We start from the raw sequence: 18814 nt of genomic DNA, 5'->3' as shown, positions 1-18814 counted from the left end.
TTATTGTTTTTGGTGTTTTGTGTGGTTTGTTGGAGTTTGGTTTTATGTTTTCATATTTTTTTTGGTAAAATGTGAAAAAATTTTCTATTAGGAATAAACTGTTTTAGAATATATTTCAAATTTATGTAAATGTGACATGTTTCACGGTACATACATAGAAAACTAAACAAACTGAAATCATGCTGTATAAAAAACTAAGAAAGAAAAACTCTACCTCTTCAAGAAATATTTTCTCCTGGCTGTAGAAGTAATGATACTTTTGTATGCAAGTTGTTTTATATTCAATATAATTTTATCATATACTCTCTGGGAGACCCGGAAAAAAGTGCTTTTCGAGACCAAATAATTATTTTTTAATGCAACGTCAACAGACAATGATAAATATCGTTCTTAAACGAACGAATAGTTTTTTTGCAATGATATTTACGGTTTAAATACTATCAATGGTGTATACTGAAGTGTTCTTAACTTTTCTTCTTAGTTTTCAGTAAATTGTTATTTTTGCAGCTATTTTTGTTGTCGTCTTCTTTACTCTCTTTCCAGAGTTTTCTATGTAATTTCTCAATATATGCATCTACCTTAAGATTAAAACATATCTTTTTTAATACAAAAATTTAGTATAAATGATTATCAATCCAAGCATATATAATTTCCTGAAGAATCTTGGCTCTTCTGAAAAAAATTTAAATAATTATAAGCTTAAAATGTGTGTTCACTCTGCACACTTTTAATTGTTTAAAAAGTTTTAAAATTTTAAAGTTTTAACGAAAAGCAAACCTTCTCTGTCCAAGGATTCTTTTTTTCTTCGTCGTTCATCAGTTTCCTCAACAGTATCTGCTTTCTTCTCCTCCTTCTCCTCCTTCTTATCTTTTTCTTCATTCTCTTGAGGCGTTTTTTCTGCATCAGATTTTTCTTCTTTTTGCACTGTTATCAAACTTTCGGCAAGATTGTTGTCCTTCTGAAATAAAATGAGTTCAAGAATAAAGGATTGAAGTTGCCACAAACTCATATTTTCAAATCCCATTGGACTGATGGTATTTGATATTTCAAAATTAAATTATTTGACCTAATATAATCTTTATTTTTTCTTCTCAACCCCCCACCCCCCCCCTCCTGGAACTTTAGTTTTGTAGCTTCCCCTCCCCTAATTCTAAAAATCTAGTCTTATTTCATAGTTCCAAACATTCTTTAGGTTGGACAATAGTTTGTTAAAGAAACTGAGTCACAAACTTAAATTTTCTAATCCATATTTCTTTGCAACCTGGTGGTGTAAACCTTTTATATTTTAAACTTAAAATATTTAATCAAACAGAATTTATAGTCTGATATATCAAAGGTCTACGACATTGGGTTGCAGAGATAGAGATTGGAAGATTAGAGTTTGTGGCAAAAACTCAATTAATTACTTTATCTTTTGATTTCCCAAATTTTATGATAAATGCCTGTTCAATTACTTTGTAAATTATTAGTCAAATCTGTCCTAGGACTGATGATAATGAATAAAAAACATCAAAATATATTTCCTAATTCTACAGATAAAGAACACGTTAATTCAGATTTTATAGTTTGAAAAATTTAAGGTCTAGGAAATTGGGTTTTACTGATGTAGGGATTTAAAAATCAGAGTTGGAGGCTCAATTCCCTTATTGTCTTTTGTCACTTTACAATTGGGAACTTTCTGGAAAAATTTTATAGTTCAAAGAAACCATACATCTTTGTTTGGAATATCGAGTTATTGATAGCATTTCGAATTTACGAACATTTGTTCTAAATTACGAATACATTGTACTTATTACCTTATTTTTGACTGGAGATCTACCCGATTTAGCCAGTTTATTCAGAAACATGTAAAATAGGCGTCTGTTCATGTTTTTACTCATCTGATACAAGACAAACCTATACAAATTATATTAAATTAATTATAATTTGAAATTATCATAATTCTTTTAAAACTTATCTGTAAAATCCAAAATGTCCAAATTTTTGAAAAAAACATAATTTTCTAAGAAATATTCTAAAAAATCGGTGATTTTTGCCAAAAACTCGATTATTACTCGGATTAAACGTTTTGGATCATTCTGGTCCTGAGGGCATTATTTAGCAGTTTAAATTGGACTTTTTGTGTATTTACAAAGAAGATAATAATTTCTCTATGGTTTATTCCTCAGCAGTAACTTCATGATTGAAGTAAGAAATAAAGCCACATTGTAAAATATAAGTTTTATTCGATGGGTAGGGGGGGGGGGGTTGGTGAGGGGAGGTATTGTATTTGATATTTGTTAAATTGTATGATAAAAATATATGTACCAATCTCCTATGCTGCAGTTTGCAACATAAGCCTGAATATTAGCACACTGTTCTGAATCCCTGCAAAAAATATATGATTTTGTCCTAATATCACTGACATCATTGTGGCATTCTAGCATTAAACAAAAAAGTAAAAAATAATTTAAAAAATAAATACTTGAAATATCTGTGCATTCTTAATCTTAGCAGATGATATCTGAATATAGAGAGAGTCTGAAGGCATCTGAAAAAAATCTCGTTTTCAGCGTTTGTCTGCTAAAGACCATTTTTTCTGCTTTTTTATTCGATTTTTCATTGTAAAAAGGCCTCAAATAAATAAAAACAGGCAAAGCACACTGTGAGATTGTGTTTAATTTTTAATTTTCGTAAAACCTATCTTTTGAAAATGAAGTTCATTTTAAATATATAGTACCATTCTTTATACTGAGACAGGTATATATTTTATTTATGACTTTTATAATTACAATTTTATATTTTTAAATGATCTAAAATATAAAAAGGTTAAACCTTTTTATTATTTGAATTAATCAAAAAAAATTTTTGTAGATACCTCAATATGATTCTGATTGATCAAACAAACAAAATTATATCTTTATTATTTTAATTGTCAATTGATCAAAAAACCATTTGTACCTTTGTATTATTCTAAATGATCCAAAGATAAGAAGAATCACAAACCAGATCCAGAGAACCAAATAAACCTTGTCTAAACATTTGAAAAACAATTGCATTTCTAGAAAAAAAATTAGGCCGAGAAATTCTTAAATTAATTCAATTACTACTTTTTATGAAACTATTGTGAATACTTTATCATTCGATCTTCCTCACTTCATTGTGAAATTTATAATGAATGTGCTATAAAGCTAGTTTAATTAGCTGTACATTATAGCACGTGTGCTATATATTTTCTCCATAAAATTTAGGATACTTCCAAAATATTTTTTTTTCAATTGAAATGAAAATAAAATTTAAATCAATTTTAAATTTTGACTTCTGCTTTGTTTTAAAACTTATTTGATCTAGAAACAGCCATTGAAATAAGACAAATACACAAAGGTTTCATAAAATTACCTATGATTTTATAACATTTTTGGACAGAAATTTTCTCTTTATCGAAAAGGTTCAAGCCTTTTTAGATTTAATTTTGACAAAATATAATCTAAAAAGGCGAGAACCTTTGAGAAAATTTAAGTCCAAATTCTATATATCACGTCGTGCCAAAATTATAGTGATATGAATAGTTTTGAAGTTTTTAAAATATATTTTTTGAAATTAAAAACTTAGCATAATAATAAACTTCCCTAGTAGATCTAATGCGGTTGCAAGTCTCGTTTTGATTAAAACAGTTTATGTATAATTTTCAAACTTTTGAAAAATGTCCCCCTATTTCACATCGGGGTTTTTTACCTATGATTATATTTAGAGCTATGATACAAAGTGCTTGTAATGCTTCTTGCCTTCCCCCTCCTCCATACCGGAAATATGTACAGCTGACAACCTGGATATAACATTTGTTCAGCTAAAAACCTAGGTACAACATATGTACAGCTGACAACCTGGATATAACATTTGTTCAGCTGAAAACCTAGGTACAACATATGTACAGCTGACAACCTGGATATAACATTTGTTCAGCTGAAAACCTAGCTACAACATATGCACAGCTGACAACCTGGATATAACATTTGTTCCGCTGAAAACCTAGGTACAACATATGTACAGCTGACAACCTAGATATAGCATTTGTTCAGCTGAAAACCTAGGTACAACATATGTACAGCTGACAACCTAGATATAACATTTGTTCAGCTGAAAACCTAGGTACAACATATGTACAGCTGACAACCTGGATAACATTTGTTCTGCTGAAAACCTAGGTACAACATGTGTACAGCTGACAACCTGGATATAACATTTGTTCAGCTGAAAACCTAGGTACAACATATGTACAGCTGACAACCTGTAGTAGATAGATGCAAACTATATATAATACAGCATAGCAAACATACATACCCTTGGAAATGTTTGGCACATTGGATTATGATTTCCGTACAATCCTCTTTCTTCTTCTGGAATACTGTAGTACCTAAAGATATTTGTTAATATGACCGTACAAAATATAACTTTTTAAGGTTTGTTTATGTGTTCATTTCATTTTATTAGATCGCCAAATAAAATCTAAATTGTCAAAAGTTTTGATTGAAACAGGGACCTTATAATTAATCTACAGATCGAAAATCAATTTTTTTAAAAAACCCTTAAAAAATGGATGTAATAAAATGTGTCACATCTTTACATGTGGTTATTGTCAAAAGTAAAAAAAGTAATTTTCAACATTTTTTTGCACCCTAACCGTTTAAGTTCAAAGATGAAAATCAGAGGGGGAAAGTATTTTTTTTCTTCTTCAGAAATTGACAAGTTTTACTCGTCTTACTGCAGTTTGATATACTTCGTACAAATTAAACCCAGGCTCTTGTATCTGTTTTTATTTACTACTAGCTGAAGTGCCCGGCGTTGCCCGTGGAGAAAAAAATTTGATTTTGAAAGGAAAAAATATAATTTTATTTAGCCTATGTTACTTGAATATACCGCACTCAAGAGATCCCTTAAAAAATGTAAGCCCATTCGGTATAGCCCTTTGGCCAGCTATAGCTAACATATAAATATATATTATACATACATACATATATATACATCATACATGAGCAAAGAGTTTTATTATATAGAAGATTACCTATACACATCTGAACCATAAGATAAATAACTTCGTCCCAAGAATTTATCCGTAATGTAAAACTGTCTAAACAGATTCATTTTAGTCTAATGGTTTCTTTCCAATCGGATTAAATCCCACTTTATGCCATATTTTTTTAAAAATGCTTTATTGTAAACAGGGGCGGATACAGGATTTAAGTGAGGGGGGATGCTAGATTTATTTCAGAACAAAAACAGCCAGATTTAGGAACAAAATTTTTTTAAAGATAGATATTGTTCCTGTTTTGTACTAGGTTTTCTTTCCCTTAAGTGCTATTGAGGAGCTGTTCTGAAATCTCAGGAGGGGGGTGCGAAGATCCTGCTGCACCCCCCACCCCCAGTATCCGACCCTGATTGTAAAGCTACAAATATTTAAATCAAAATGAAATCAAAAAATGTATCTTTAATGTATAAAAGTCGTTTCAAAACCTCATATATGGCCCGGATTTTCAAGTTATGCTATGATCAAAGCATTTGATTCTTATTCAATTCAGCTTTAGATATTTTAAGCTCAAATGGTTACATTACAGGAAAAGGTGTGTTAACAAATATCTTACCCAGCTGCAATAGCGAGGTTAAAAATTTCACAGAGAAAAAAGGCCAGAAAATATCTAAAAAGATTGTAAATATATATTACATTATAAATGTAAATATATAAAACTGATAAGTAAAATACATTTTTCCATTTTATTGCTGTACAAATTGTTTCGTGCTTTAAACACTCCTCGGCATCATGAGTTCAGGGGGCGGAAACGTCATGGGGGTGTGTCTGTACCAAAAGAGTGTGTGTAAGTAATACCGAACTGAAGGTGTGCACTGTAGGTATATGCAGTACATAAGAATCTCGGTAATTGTACAGTCTAGGAGAGTACATTTGTTTATTGTTAATTGTTTATTTAAAAAATAAGTTTAATATACATGTAGTATATTATTTATATATTTACTAGAAATTCAAGGCGCTTCGCGCCCTTCTTTCTAGCCTTAGAGGGCGCTTCGCGCCCATCTTCTAAATTAGTTGTGAACATGAGCTGAAAACTTTAGAATGGTGGATATCGGGATTAAGGCTTAATTCACTCTTTTTCTTAATCTCGAGATTAAATATTGCTTGTTCTCCACTCATTTTTAATCTCCAGATTAATTATCCGATCAGGATTAAGGATATCCCATTCTAAAGTTTTCAGCTATGTTCTCTTTGTGTACATCGTAAAACAAAACAAAAATAATTCGCGGATTTTCACAAAAAATTTCGCGGATTTTCAAAATTTTTAAAAATTTCATGACGATCGAATTTTGATGGAGACAAATATTTGAAATTTTGATTTTTTATAAACCTTCCCTGGGGTCCCTAGATGTCCCACAAAAAAATTGGGCCCGATCGGTTCAGCCGTTTTGACGTTTATTGGATACAAACAGACAGACAGACAAACAAACACCAAGACACCCAAGCCAAATTTATATATAGAAGTCAACGCTATCTGCCAAATTTTTATGCAAAGAATATAATATGATTAAAGTGTACAAAAAACTGCTCGTTATTTAAGTTAAATGATAATTAACGATATTGTTTTGCAATTTCCTTAACTGTAGTCATGTTGTGTGTCTGTACAAAAAAAGTGTGCGTGTGTGATACCGAACTCGTCTGCAAAGCAGTCCGACTGGCTTTCTCATGCCAGACCAGCGCCATTTCCTTTCCCATTATTATTATTATTCCCTTCATTGATTGAAGTTAGATATAAATGTAGTGTATCACTGTATAGCGTATACCCTCCTTGTACAATGTGACCCAAACGTCAAACCCAGGGCCGAGCCAAATCTAAGTGATCAAGACTCTAGAATAAGACAAAAACGATCTTTTTGTAAATTGGTTTTTCTTCAAACTGAAGATTTTGACAAAATTTCTATTAAGCCATGATTTTAATATTAACGAAATCGCTTACGTCGATGAAAACTTGAAGGATATTTTGTGAATCTCTAATCAATCTCTAATCAATTATTTCAAGGGCAATTATGAAAATAAAATGAGTTACCTGTTATATTTATTGTACAAATGTTCTTTATAGTTAATGAGAAGAGAGTCACATTTCTCCTCTGCGCACTCAATAATCCGTCCTGTGCGCGCACAAAACAATTCAAGATTCATCCAAAACTTCAAAAGAAGTATAAAGGAAATGTGAATAAATAACGTGAGAACCAGAAAACAATGGAATAGTAGGACTGTAGGAAAACAATACGTAAGTGTATTTGACGTTGTTACAAATCTAATATTTTAACTCCTTAAACTGCTCAATTGCTGTGTCTCATGTTCATTGGACTATTTAAAAATTATTGCTCATTAGAGTTGTTAATTGGAATGATTTTTCATAATAACGATAAATTTTTTTTTGAATGGGATTAAATGTATTTTTAAGTATCGAAATGTAAATACTTTTAATTATTTTGAATAGCAATCTTTGTTAAAAAATTTAATTAATTCAATCAATTACTGTTGAGAGAAGAAATGTGGATCTTTCAAATATTACTGTGTAAAGTTGATTTATTACAAAATACAAAGATTAAAATAAGTTAAAATATGACAAGTTTTGTAAAGTTCCTTGTTTATCCTGAAAATTTAATATATTTTTATATTTTTAACAGATCAAACTTTTTTCAATTTTTTTCTCAAAAAACTCTCAATTTATTTAATCATAAAAAATAATTTTCCTTTGCTAAATGCTTCATAAGACCTCCCTCCACGCTTAACCAAACTGCTCTTGGTATATAGAACAAGCACGCCTAACCAACAAACATAAATTACTATATAAAACGGTCACGCCTAACCAGGCATACATAAATAAACTATAGAACAGGCACGCCTAACCAACAAACATAAATTACTATATAAAACGGTCACGCCTAACCAGACAAACATAAATAAACTATAGAACAGGCACGACTAACCAGACAAACATAAATAAACTATAGAACAGGCAGGCCTAACCAACAAACATAAATTACTATGTAGAACAGGCACGCCTAACCAACAAACATAAATTACTATATAAAACGGTCACGCCTAACCAGGCATACATAAATAAACTATAGAACAGGCACGCCTAACCAGACAAACATAATAAACTATAGAACAGGCACGCCTAACCAGATAAACATTAATAAACTATAGAACAGGCCCGCCTAACAAGACAAACATAAATAAACTATAGAACAGGCACGCCTAACCAGACAAACATAAATAAACTATAGAACAGGCACGCCTAACCAGACAAACATAAATAAACTATAGAACATGCCGCCTAACCAGGCAAACAAAGATAGACTACAGAACATGCACGCCTAACCAGAAATAATTGTGAACACGTTTATATAAAACATTACAGGGTACCTTTGACTGAAATGTCACTTAATAAAAAAAGACCAAAAAAAATCTTTTAATATTTTCACACTTTCCAAAGATGTAATGAAAACAAAAATAACAAGTTTATACCTGCCCAAGAAGGCATAAAGAGACCCATTGATAATATGTATTATGTATGACATCATCACCACTCTCTCTTCTTGCACAGTTTCCCTGTAATATATTCAATCATTATTAAAATAAACTTCATACATTTATTTAGTAAACCTACTTTTGCATTATATTGTGTATCTATAACCTAGATTTAATCTGGTATGCTTTCCCACTCTTTATCTGGTATAAATATGGGAATTTTACTAGATTTTATCTGGTATATCTACCTGGAATATATCTGGTATATTAAACTGCAATATATCTGGTATATTTAACTGGAATGTATCTGGTATATTTACCTTGAATTTATCTGTATTATTAACCGGGATATATCTGGTATATTTACCTGGAATTTATCTGGTATATCTACCTGGAATATATCTGGTATATCTACCTGGAATAAAACTGGTATATTTAACTGGAATATATCTGATATGTCTACCTGGAATATATCTGGTATGTCTACCTGGAATTTATCTGGTATATTTACCTGGAATATATCTGGTATATCTACCTGGAATATATCTGGTATATTTACCTGGAATATTATCTGGTATATCTACCTGGAATATATCTGGTATATCTACCTGGAATATATCTGGTATATTTACCTGGAATATTTCTGGTATATTTAAATGGAATATATCTGGTATATCTGCCTGGAATATATCTGGTATATTTACCTGGAATATATCTGGTATATATACCTGGAATATATCTGGTATATTTACCTAAACTTTATCTGGTATGTTTACCTGGAATTTATCTGGTATATTAAAGGTTGAATACATCCAACAATAAGACTTCAATGTCGCATCACTTACTCCCCCAGCAGGCTGTTAAAGAAAATCAACTACTAATAATTAAATAATAATAAGTTTTGATTGCTTTGCCCCCCCCCCCACATGTTAACAATAATAGTTTTTCTCGGATTTGTCTGTATAAATTAGTTTTTTTTTCAAAAATAACAAATGTCGAAATATTTTTTCGGTCAAAATTTCATAGAATTTGGGATTAATCGCGTTTTGACGTTTATAAGGTACTGACAGACAGACAGACAGACAATTGAATTATTAAAGAATTAATGACAAAGGTTCATTTTATCAACAAAACAAGGATTTACTTTCTTTTTTTTTGACAAATTCTTAGGACTTTTATATTTATTTAAACAAAATATAGTTCACCAGTAAGGAATCGTTAAAGAAGTTTAAAACGACATTTCCTAATCCTGTGATTTGCAAAACATTTTGCAAGTTTTTGCAAGCCACAATTTAAAACAAGATGTTGTAAAAGATATATTACCAGATCACATTGTATTGGATTCCCAAAGAATTGATGTGAGGTTACAAGGATAGAAGACGTCAAGAATATTGATGTTGAATACTGATAGAACAGTCTAGAATAGGTGATATATTGGTAGAACAGTCTAGTAAAGATAATATATTGGTAGAACAGTCTAGTAAAGATAATATATTGAGAATAGGTGATATATTGGTAGAACAGTCTAGAATAGGTGATATATTGGTAGAACAGTCTAGTAAAGATAATATATTGGTAGAACAGTCTAGTAAAGATAATATATTGGTAGAACAGTCTAGAATAGATAATATATTGTTAGAACAGTCTAGAATAGGTGATATATTGGTAGAACAGTCTAGAATAGGTGATATATTGGTAGAACAGTCTAGTAAGGATAATATATTGGTAGAACAGTCTAGAATAGATAATATATTGGTTGAACAGTCTAGAATAGATAATATATTGGTAGAACAGTCTAGAATAGATAAAATACTGGTAGAACAGTCTAGAATAGATAAAATACTGGTAGAACAGTCTAGAATAGGTGATATATTGGTAGAACAGTCTAGAATAGATAATATACTTGGTAGAACAGTCTAGAATAGATAAAATACTGGTAGAACAGTCTAGAATAGATAAAATACTGGTAGAACAGTCTAGAATAGATAATATATTGGTAGAACAGTCTAGAATAGGTAATAAATTGGTAGACAGTCTAGAATAGATAAAATACTGGTAGAACAGTCTAGAATAGATAATATATTGGTAGAACAGTCCAGAATAGTAATATATTGGTAGAACAGTCTAGAATAGATAAAATATTGATAGAACAGTCTAGAATAGATAATATATGGGTAGAACTGCAGTCTAGAATAGATAATATATTGGTAGAACAGACTAGAATAAATAAAATATTGGTCAAACAGCTAGACTAGATAATATATGGGTAGAATAGTCTAGATTAGATAGATATCTATGGTAGGACTACAACATTAAACCTGAAAGTCCAGTTATCTATGGTAGGACTACCATCTCCTAAAAGTAGTTCTCTAGCTCCTGCTACTGCTCCCAGAAGTCCTGCCATCTTAACTATGGCAATATATTTTACTTTTTCCTCGTCAATATATCATTCTACAAGATCTGGAATAAGTTTTTAAAGATTTAGATATCAATTTAGAAAAAAACAGTTTATGTATGTTTGCATACATTACTATTTAATAATTTGTTACGGTGTACAATGTTAAATGTTCTTCTTTTCTCGTATTTTAATTGGAATATTTACACTATGAACTTGACACTTATATGTTTAGCTTTGTAAAGAGGAGCAGGGTATTTCCAATTAATAAAAAATAATCTAGAACATGATATTGTTATGAGAAGGAAGGGTTTACCATAAAACATAGGCGAAAAGTAAAACATTTTCTTAAGTTATAATTTTTATTAAACTTTCGTTTTGTCTGTTAGCATCCAATAAACGAAAAAAATGCTAAACTGATCGGGTATATTTTTTTTTGGCAATTCACACGACTTTATGAAAAATGTTGCTTTTAAAACAGAAAAATCCACGAAATACGATTTACAAAGAAAAGTGGAAGCTTGAAGAGTAACGGTTAACCGCCAAAATTGTTGCTAAACAAGTAATAAATTAGGTCAAATGAAAATTAAAAGAAAGATTTCTAAAGAGGACACTTTTTAAAAAACTTTTTATATGTTGATTGTTTTTCAAGATCTAACAGGCTAAAATAAACTCCACGGAGAAGAAAACAAACAATAACAAGTCATTGTTTTTATTCAACATGTGAACAGTACAAAAGATTTAAAATTTTATTTAAAAATATGATTTATTAAAAACATTTCTCAAAATAAAACATCATTATTCTCAGTATTTCTATTTACCATGTCCTGAAAATATTTGTTAACGATAATCTTATAATCAAAGTATTTTATTTTCAATGATGACGACATAAAACGTCTTGTTCTAACTTACTGATAACTTGGTTGTTACTGATCAATATCTGCATGGATTATTATGTTTACATAAATGATGTTTACATGTTACACACCTATAGATAAGAACTTGGGAAAATATAAACTAAAAAGAAAGAAAGAGCTTGAATAAGGTTCATTGCATATTCGACTAAAAACTAACAATTGGCTTATATCGATTTGTTGGCCCGCCATTCCCCGTCAAATCTAGCATTATCATTAAAATTCACAATACAAAAGAATGTTTAAAGCGTCAAAATAGAATTGAAAATATCAGATATCTGAGGAGAAAACCGAATTGGGTGATGATATCATCACCTTGATATAAAATCTTCAATCACACACGCCAAACTATGACTAAGAGCTCAGTTTGTTGAGCCGAATGCAGTATAATACAAGTTGGACGGGCACGGTGAGCCTGTTGACGAATACGTACATGCAATTATGGAACGCTTTAAAGGGACTGTAGCCGTAAGTTCAGTTGGCTAACCATTTATCGTTGGGCATGTCCGATTGGTTCCCTTTAAACCTTGGTTGTTTTCATTGTTTGTTTTTCTACAAACTTATTATTGCTCTGTCAGTGTCAACATCAATGTTAAACAATTGTTAAAAGCCGGTATCTGCATTGCTATTTTAGAGTCTGCTGCATGTTTATACACACCAATTTACAAAGCTTTCCTTAAATAACAATCATTAGAATCACCTTCAGATCTGAAAACAATTACCTCAACACATATTGAAAAGATCTACACAAGTTAAACAAGAAGAAGCACATGACCTTTCCGGCTCCATTCCTAGCACAAACTGCCGTATCTTCGGGGGGGATATTACATAGTCTAAATATGCAAATATTCACAAAATTATCGGAACAGCTTTTAATCTAAACTCTCTTATTAATCCAGGATGGCTAGGTCGAAATAAACCATACTGAAAGTAAGAAATACTGTGCTGTAAACCGTAATCTCCAATATCTGTAAACTTAAATCAGAAAACATCATGTATGAACGATGTTAGCCTGGGCAATATGTTTAATACAGATTGGCAGAGTTCCAGATGATTTCATACAGACACATATGCTTCGTTTATTAGCGATGGACAAATTTGAAAAATATTAACATGATTTTTCCGATAATCTGGAATATTTATATAACACAGTTAAAATTAAACTATATGTTAGTTTAAAGGGACAGTTCACTTATTTGGGTAATGACAAGCAAACTAAACAGCAGCCCAATAAAATTTAAATTTATTATATTTTAATGTCATTATGTGTTAGTTCTTATGTACTAAAATATAAAAACTTTTGATATTTGAGTTAGCAAGAAATTTACGTTTTTCGTATTAAAACATGTAAAATGTGTATACAAAGACGACTTCTCTACGACAATCAATTAATCATTACTCGTATTTTGGTTCGTAGATTTTGTAGATTTTGTTCCCGTATATGCACAACTTTTTATTTTCATGCCGCGTTCAATTCAGCTTTTTACACAGGCAATACACAATTTTGAATACAATAAAATATTGTTATTTTATAAAGAGAAAGTTAAAAAACAAACAAAAATTAAAAATAATGACATTTACAATTAATGATTAGATACTACAGTTTGATTTATATTCGAAATTTATTTTGATTCATAACATACTGAAAAAAAACATCAAATAGTGTCTATAGAGAGGGACCGTCCCTTTCCGCTCAAATTCTGAACGAAAAATTCCCCCCCCCCCCCCCGAAAAGTTTTCAGAAAAGCTTGAAATCCCCTTGGTTCAAATTCCTGTTTATGTTACAATGCTTTGTCCACATTAATGAAAACTATTCACCACCAAATACACTGGATCGACTTTGAGGGTTCATAGACCTTTGTCTGACCAGTCCGATCCTCTGCTAATGGGTATAGCGTAGCCCTAGATTCGATGATTTCAAAGCTGTAAGACGCATTTTTCTAGCTTTGGTCTTAAAGAAGTAATTGGCAAAATTCTGATTTATTTTCTCGTCAGATTGTTAGTATTTTAGTTTGTCATGTGTGCCTGGCCGTAAACATTGAATCAGAGTTAAAAATTAAAAACAAAAACTTACTTTCAGAAATTTTGCGCAAAATATCTATTCATGACCATTTTGTACATGATTAGTATGAAAGCAGAGACAAGTGAATTTAGAACTTGTCAGGTATAAAAATTTCAATTATTACTTCCTAACCCTATCCCGATTTGGCTATTTTTGTCTAAAATAGATTAGGGAGGGGGTGTTTTCCAACCCCCCCATGATCTTTCCCTTAGAGTTGAGATAGAGGAGTGCGATAGAGGAGTCCAACGTTTCAACGCCTGCTCATAAAAAAAATTAAACCTCCAACTTCAATAGTTAGGGTGCAAGGGAGGATTTTAATAAAGTTCAAAAAGAACGTCGGAAAAATGTAAAAATATAGTTATTTTTACATTTAACAAATATTATCATTGACACATGTTATTATATTCATTTTTCAGTGGCTTCTAAAATATACCAATTTTAGCTCTGCATCTTTATTATTAAAAAAGATATTAACCCTTTCTAATTATTTTGGAACACCGACCCGCCCTTGGAGCGTCCTCAACCCTACCCTATACATCAAAGAAAATTTAGTAAGATTTGTTCACAGCTATGGAGTTGAAAAAGTGAAGAAGTTTTAGCGTTCTAATGCCAGCCGTTTCAAAGTTATTTAGCAACCCCCCCCCCTCACCCAACCAATCGTGATAGGGTTAAATTATTAGAGTTTCATTGTGTTTGATGTTTTAAAATTATAAACTAACTGTGACAGATGTGGTTCTTACTGTATAATCTAGACCGATGAATATTTGATCTAGTCGGTAGGATTAACAGTATAAAGTAATATGATATTGTGAATAAATAACCCTAAACAGGCTGGGTGGGGAGAGGGGGCGCGTTTGGCCCCTTTTTATTTTTTCCCCGTCACTCTCAGTTTTGACACCATCACTTTTAAATATCTTGACTTGTAAGAATTAATAATTTAAAAGATTTTCTGGCAAAAAAATTGTTAATTAATATGAATAGAAACATCTAGAACAGTCAAAATCTAAAACACTAATGTCATTTAGGCTTTATATTTAAAAACCCGTAAAAAAACGATTAAAAAAGTGTCATATTTATTATTTGCCAAAAACAGAAGTTTTCAATTGTTCTGAGGTTAATCAAATAATATTTCATTTTTAATCATCAGGAGTTAAAAAATATTGACGTGGACAGAAAAATTTATATTGTCAATTTTATGTTTATATAAGTATACAGTTCTAAGTTAATGTTCATATAAGTATACAGTTCTAAGTTAATGTTCATATAAGTATACAGTTCTAAGTTAATGTTCATATAGGTATACAGTTCTAAGTTAATGTTCATATAAGTATACAGTTCTAAGTTAATGTTCATATAAGTATACAGTTCTGAAAGTTTTACTTAACTTCAATGTTTAACTTGCCTGGGAGATTTGATTAATTTAAAACTGAAAAAAATTAATTACTTTTATTTGTTAAAAATTAGCATATTCTTTATAGTTAATACAAATTTTTCAATTTTAGCCTCATAGCTCAAATATTAAAATAGGCTATTTTAGATTTTTTTAAATCATACTTCCCAATTCCGACCGTTAATGGATGTCCCCTGCAGGTATCCATTGAAAAAGTATATAAGCTTGGTATATCAATTAATTTAATGATGGACATGTTGTTTAACAGAAATATTGAATTACAAGAGTTTAAATATTTCTGAAAATATTTAAACGATTAATTGATCTTTGACTTTAACCCTGTCCAGTGTCCAGGATATTTTTGTCTAATATAAGAATTTTCATTTTTGACAGTTGACATCTGTTTTTTTAAGGGCTTTTCAAATATGTAAGTTTAAGAAAGCTTGAAAAATAGAAAAGTTGTTGTGTACTATTTTTGAAATACAGACCGGCCCTTTAACCTTCCACCACTCTACCCTATATATGAATAAAATAAAATCAATAATCGATTTTGAGGTTAGAAAAATTCAGACGTTTGAGGGCTCTAATGTTATCAGTTTTTAAGTTGTAGAAAACAAATCCTGTGGTGAACAATAATTCATATATAGGGATACCCTCAAAGGATGAGACTGAAAAGACGACTTTAGACTCTTCAAATATGGCAATCCTTAGTTTAGATTAAGTATTCTTCCTTAAATGTGGTCTGAAGATGGTTTATTAAGTGATTTAACAAAGAAAGATTAGAAGTTTAAAGTTGCATGGAATCATTTATATAAGGAAACAGACAAAGTATGTTTCATATAGTCGTCTCTGAAGTCTCATCCTTTGTGGGTAACCCTGAATGCTATCGACAAAAGGATTAATTTAATATCCCTTGGACCCCCTCTGGTCTGAACCCATGACAGGGATACCTAAGATTAAAGGATCAAGCCAATTATCGCGCCTATTGGTTTGGCGTTGATTTATAACTTGCTTGTGTCCGTGCAGGACATTGATAGCTGATCGTTCCCATTGGTTTGGCATTGATCGATGTAGTGCTTGTGTCCGTGTAGACATTGATAGCTGATCGCGCCCATTGGTTTGGCGTTGATCGATTACGAGCTCGTGTCATGGTTGACATTGATAGCTGTAAGATTGTGTACGGGTTTAGACATTGAAAGCAAAGTGAAACTGAATATTACCTGGATAGATACAGGTTCAAGAGCGGCTCATGGAGTATAGGGTATTTACTACATGACTACCTTGATCCATTTTTTGGAAATTCAAAATCAGAACTTCAATTAGAAAAAGTAGAATAATTCAAGATAAAGGAGGAATGTCCCCAGCCACTAAGATTTAGTTTTGCTTCAGTATCCTACAGGCAGTTTATCAAAGCAGTGCTTAAATATATATTCAGGCAGTCCAGGCTTTATACAGGATTACAAGCAGTTAAATACCGACATGTTTTTTAGGAACTATCAAGCCAACATTGTGTAGAAATGTTAAAAATGAATAGAAAAAAAAAGTTTATTCTGAGTTTTAAAGAGTTCTAACAATTAATTATAAGTTTGTTAGAGATGTGAACAAGTAAACCCGAATTTCATTTAAAATATGAATTTCCTAGCTCAAAAGTATTAAAACTACAGGAACCAAATTTAGTCAATATCGAGAAAAAGTTAAGCTACGAAGACTTGGTTGAACCACTTTTGTTACGTTAGTTCAGAAGACGTGGTTCAGTAGTGACGTCAACTTAGTTCAACTACTTCTCGTTATTTATTAAATGTATTCCCAGATTAAAGATAAAGGACGGTTTTTGTTTGTAACCATTGTCTATTTTAAAACCAAAAAAGTGCTCATATGTGTTCTTTTAACCATCAAATTGTTGAATCTGGTCATAAACTAATATTATATGATTTGATTTGATAGATAACTAATTTTTTGTGATGCATCGTTTTTTTTAAATCGTGTTTACCGAAGTCTTCATTTGGATTTTTTATTCTACAAAGAATGATTATGTGTCCTATTTTATGAGCTGAAATTGCAAGGTTTTTTTGCGGGGAGGTGATAGCAACTGTTTAAAACCAATCATTCGGGCCAGGACTCTTTCTTCACAAAGGGAATTGAGTCTTTGTCACAAACTTGGATTTTTAAAACCCAATTTCTTTAAAACCAAATGTCGTAGACCGTAGATGTTTCAAACTATGAATTCTGGTGGATCAAACAATGTAAGTTTGAAATATGAAAGGTATGCATCATCTGGTTATTGAGATATAGGTATTATAAAATTTGGATTTGTGGCAAAAACTCAATTCATGTGGAACAATTTATAGTTTTCATTTGTAAAAAAACAAGACAACCCTAGTTTTCTACTTGTCATTACATATACAAAGTATACAGACAGTTAATCCAATGCTAATCTGGGTTTAATGGAATTTATAAAATTAGAGGTGTACTCAGCATTCCATCTCCACCCTGGATCAGAGGGTTTTTTTGGCGCTAACAGCAGCTCAGTGAGACCCCACTGAAAAAAATGAAACCCCACTTGACAAATTCCTGAGAAGTCCCTGTATACATATAATCAGTTTTCAAGTTAAAATTAATTCCACCTCAATTATTTCAAATACTAGTTGTTAAAGCTAGTTTAAAAATGTTTAGTTATTTATGTAGACATTGCACTGTTTAACTCTAGGATTAAAATAGTTTACTTTCTAATTTACTACTGCATTTTCTCACTTTCTTATCTCACTTCAGAAAAAAATTCATTAAAATGTATTTTAAGTTTTGTTTATCCCATTCTCTTTCTCATTAGATACCATGTGAACGGAATACCTAACATTGTTTTCAATTCTGTCTTTTCTCCCAGCTCTGATGACCTTGCTAGCTACTGATAGCTAGCGTCATTTTTACTGGTGTCTGTTTTACTAGTTCTACACTAATATATCTAGGTGTAAAACACCTGGAATGTAAAGGATTGTAAATGAATAAATTTCTACACTAGTATATCTAGGTTTAAAACACCTGGGATTTAAAGGATTGTAAATGAATCTAGTTCTACACTAGTATATCTAGGTGTAAAACACCTGGGATTTAAAGGATTGTAAATGAATCTAGCTCTACACTATAGTATATCTAGGTGTAAAATACCTAAGATTTAAAGAATTATAAATGAACCTAGTTCTACACTAGTATATATAGGTGTAAAACACTTGGAATTTAAAGGATTGTAAATGAATCTAGTTCTATAACACTAGTATATCTAGGTGTAAAACACCTGAGATTTAAAGGATTGTAAATGAATCTAATTCTAGACTAGTATATTTATAGGAGTAAAACACCTGGGAATTAAGGATTGTAAATGAATCTAGTTCTACACTAGTATATCTAGGTTTTAAAACACCTGGGATTTAAAGAGTTGTAAATAAATCTAGTTCTATAACACTATTATCTAGTTGTAAAACACCTGGGATTTAAAGAATTGTAAATGAATCTA

The 18814-nt window shown here is 30.8% G+C and overlaps 2 protein-coding genes across 3 annotated transcripts; both read right to left on the bottom strand.

Moving 5' to 3' along the window:
- Nucleotides 1–94: 94 nt before the first annotated feature.
- On the bottom strand, nt 95–7485 carry LOC111699244 (innexin inx2). 2 transcript variants are annotated; one of them, XM_023469855.1, is made up of 12 exons: nt 7089–7485; nt 5619–5672; nt 5042–5107; nt 4321–4393; nt 3715–3805; nt 2941–3013; nt 2465–2530; nt 2308–2367; nt 1797–1896; nt 778–958; nt 654–672; nt 95–549 (listed from the first exon to the last, which is right to left on the bottom strand). In XM_023469855.1, exons 1-12 carry the CDS (start codon nt 7199–7201, stop codon nt 465–467), a joined length of 981 nt encoding a protein of 326 aa, XP_023325623.1. In that variant the 5' UTR covers nt 7202–7485; the 3' UTR covers nt 95–464. The 2 variants fall into 2 exon arrangements, with proteins under 2 accessions (XP_023325623.1, XP_023325624.1); XM_023469856.1 differs by lacking the exon at nt 654–672 and having other exon boundaries at nt 492–578.
- Nucleotides 7486–7743: 258 nt separating this feature from the next.
- Nucleotides 7744–11001, bottom strand: LOC111699243 (innexin inx2-like). The gene is made up of 5 exons (XM_023469854.1): nt 10864–11001; nt 9869–9962; nt 9322–9402; nt 8543–8626; nt 7744–7833 (listed from the first exon to the last, which is right to left on the bottom strand). The coding sequence occupies exons 1-5, from the start codon at nt 10947–10949 to the stop codon at nt 7744–7746; spliced, it is 435 nt and encodes a 144-aa protein (XP_023325622.1). The 5' UTR covers nt 10950–11001.
- Between the last annotated feature and the right edge of the window lie 7813 nt (nt 11002–18814).

Source organism: Eurytemora carolleeae, unplaced genomic scaffold (assembly GCF_000591075.1).
Source record: "Eurytemora carolleeae unplaced genomic scaffold, Eaff_2.0 scaffold269, whole genome shotgun sequence".
Taxonomy (NCBI): Eukaryota; Metazoa; Arthropoda; class Copepoda; order Calanoida; family Temoridae; genus Eurytemora; species Eurytemora carolleeae.
This window is presented reverse-complemented; position numbering and strand designations above follow the sequence as displayed.

Coding starts and splice junctions, on each gene's coding strand:
- LOC111699243 (XM_023469854.1), bottom strand. CDS start 10,949: ATGGCAGGACTTCTGGGAGCAGTAGCAGGAGCTAGAGAACTACTTTTA. Junction 9,963..10,863: donor ATAGATAACTGGACTTTCAG/GTTTAATGTTGT, acceptor CACCTATTCTAG/ACTGTTCTATCAGTATTCAA. Junction 9,403..9,868: donor ATCCAATACAATGTGATCTG/GTAATATATCTT, acceptor TTTCTTTAACAG/CCTGCTGGGGGAGTAAGTGA.
- LOC111699244 (XM_023469855.1), bottom strand. CDS start 7,201: ATGAATCTTGAATTGTTTTGTGCGCGCACAGGACGGATTATTGAGTGC. Junction 3,014..3,714: donor AGCTCTAAATATAATCATAG/GTAAAAAACCCC, acceptor TCAAATGTTTAG/ACAAGGTTTATTTGGTTCTC. Junction 1,897..2,307: donor AACTGCAGCATAGGAGATTG/GTACATATATTT, acceptor TAATTTGTATAG/GTTTGTCTTGTATCAGATGA.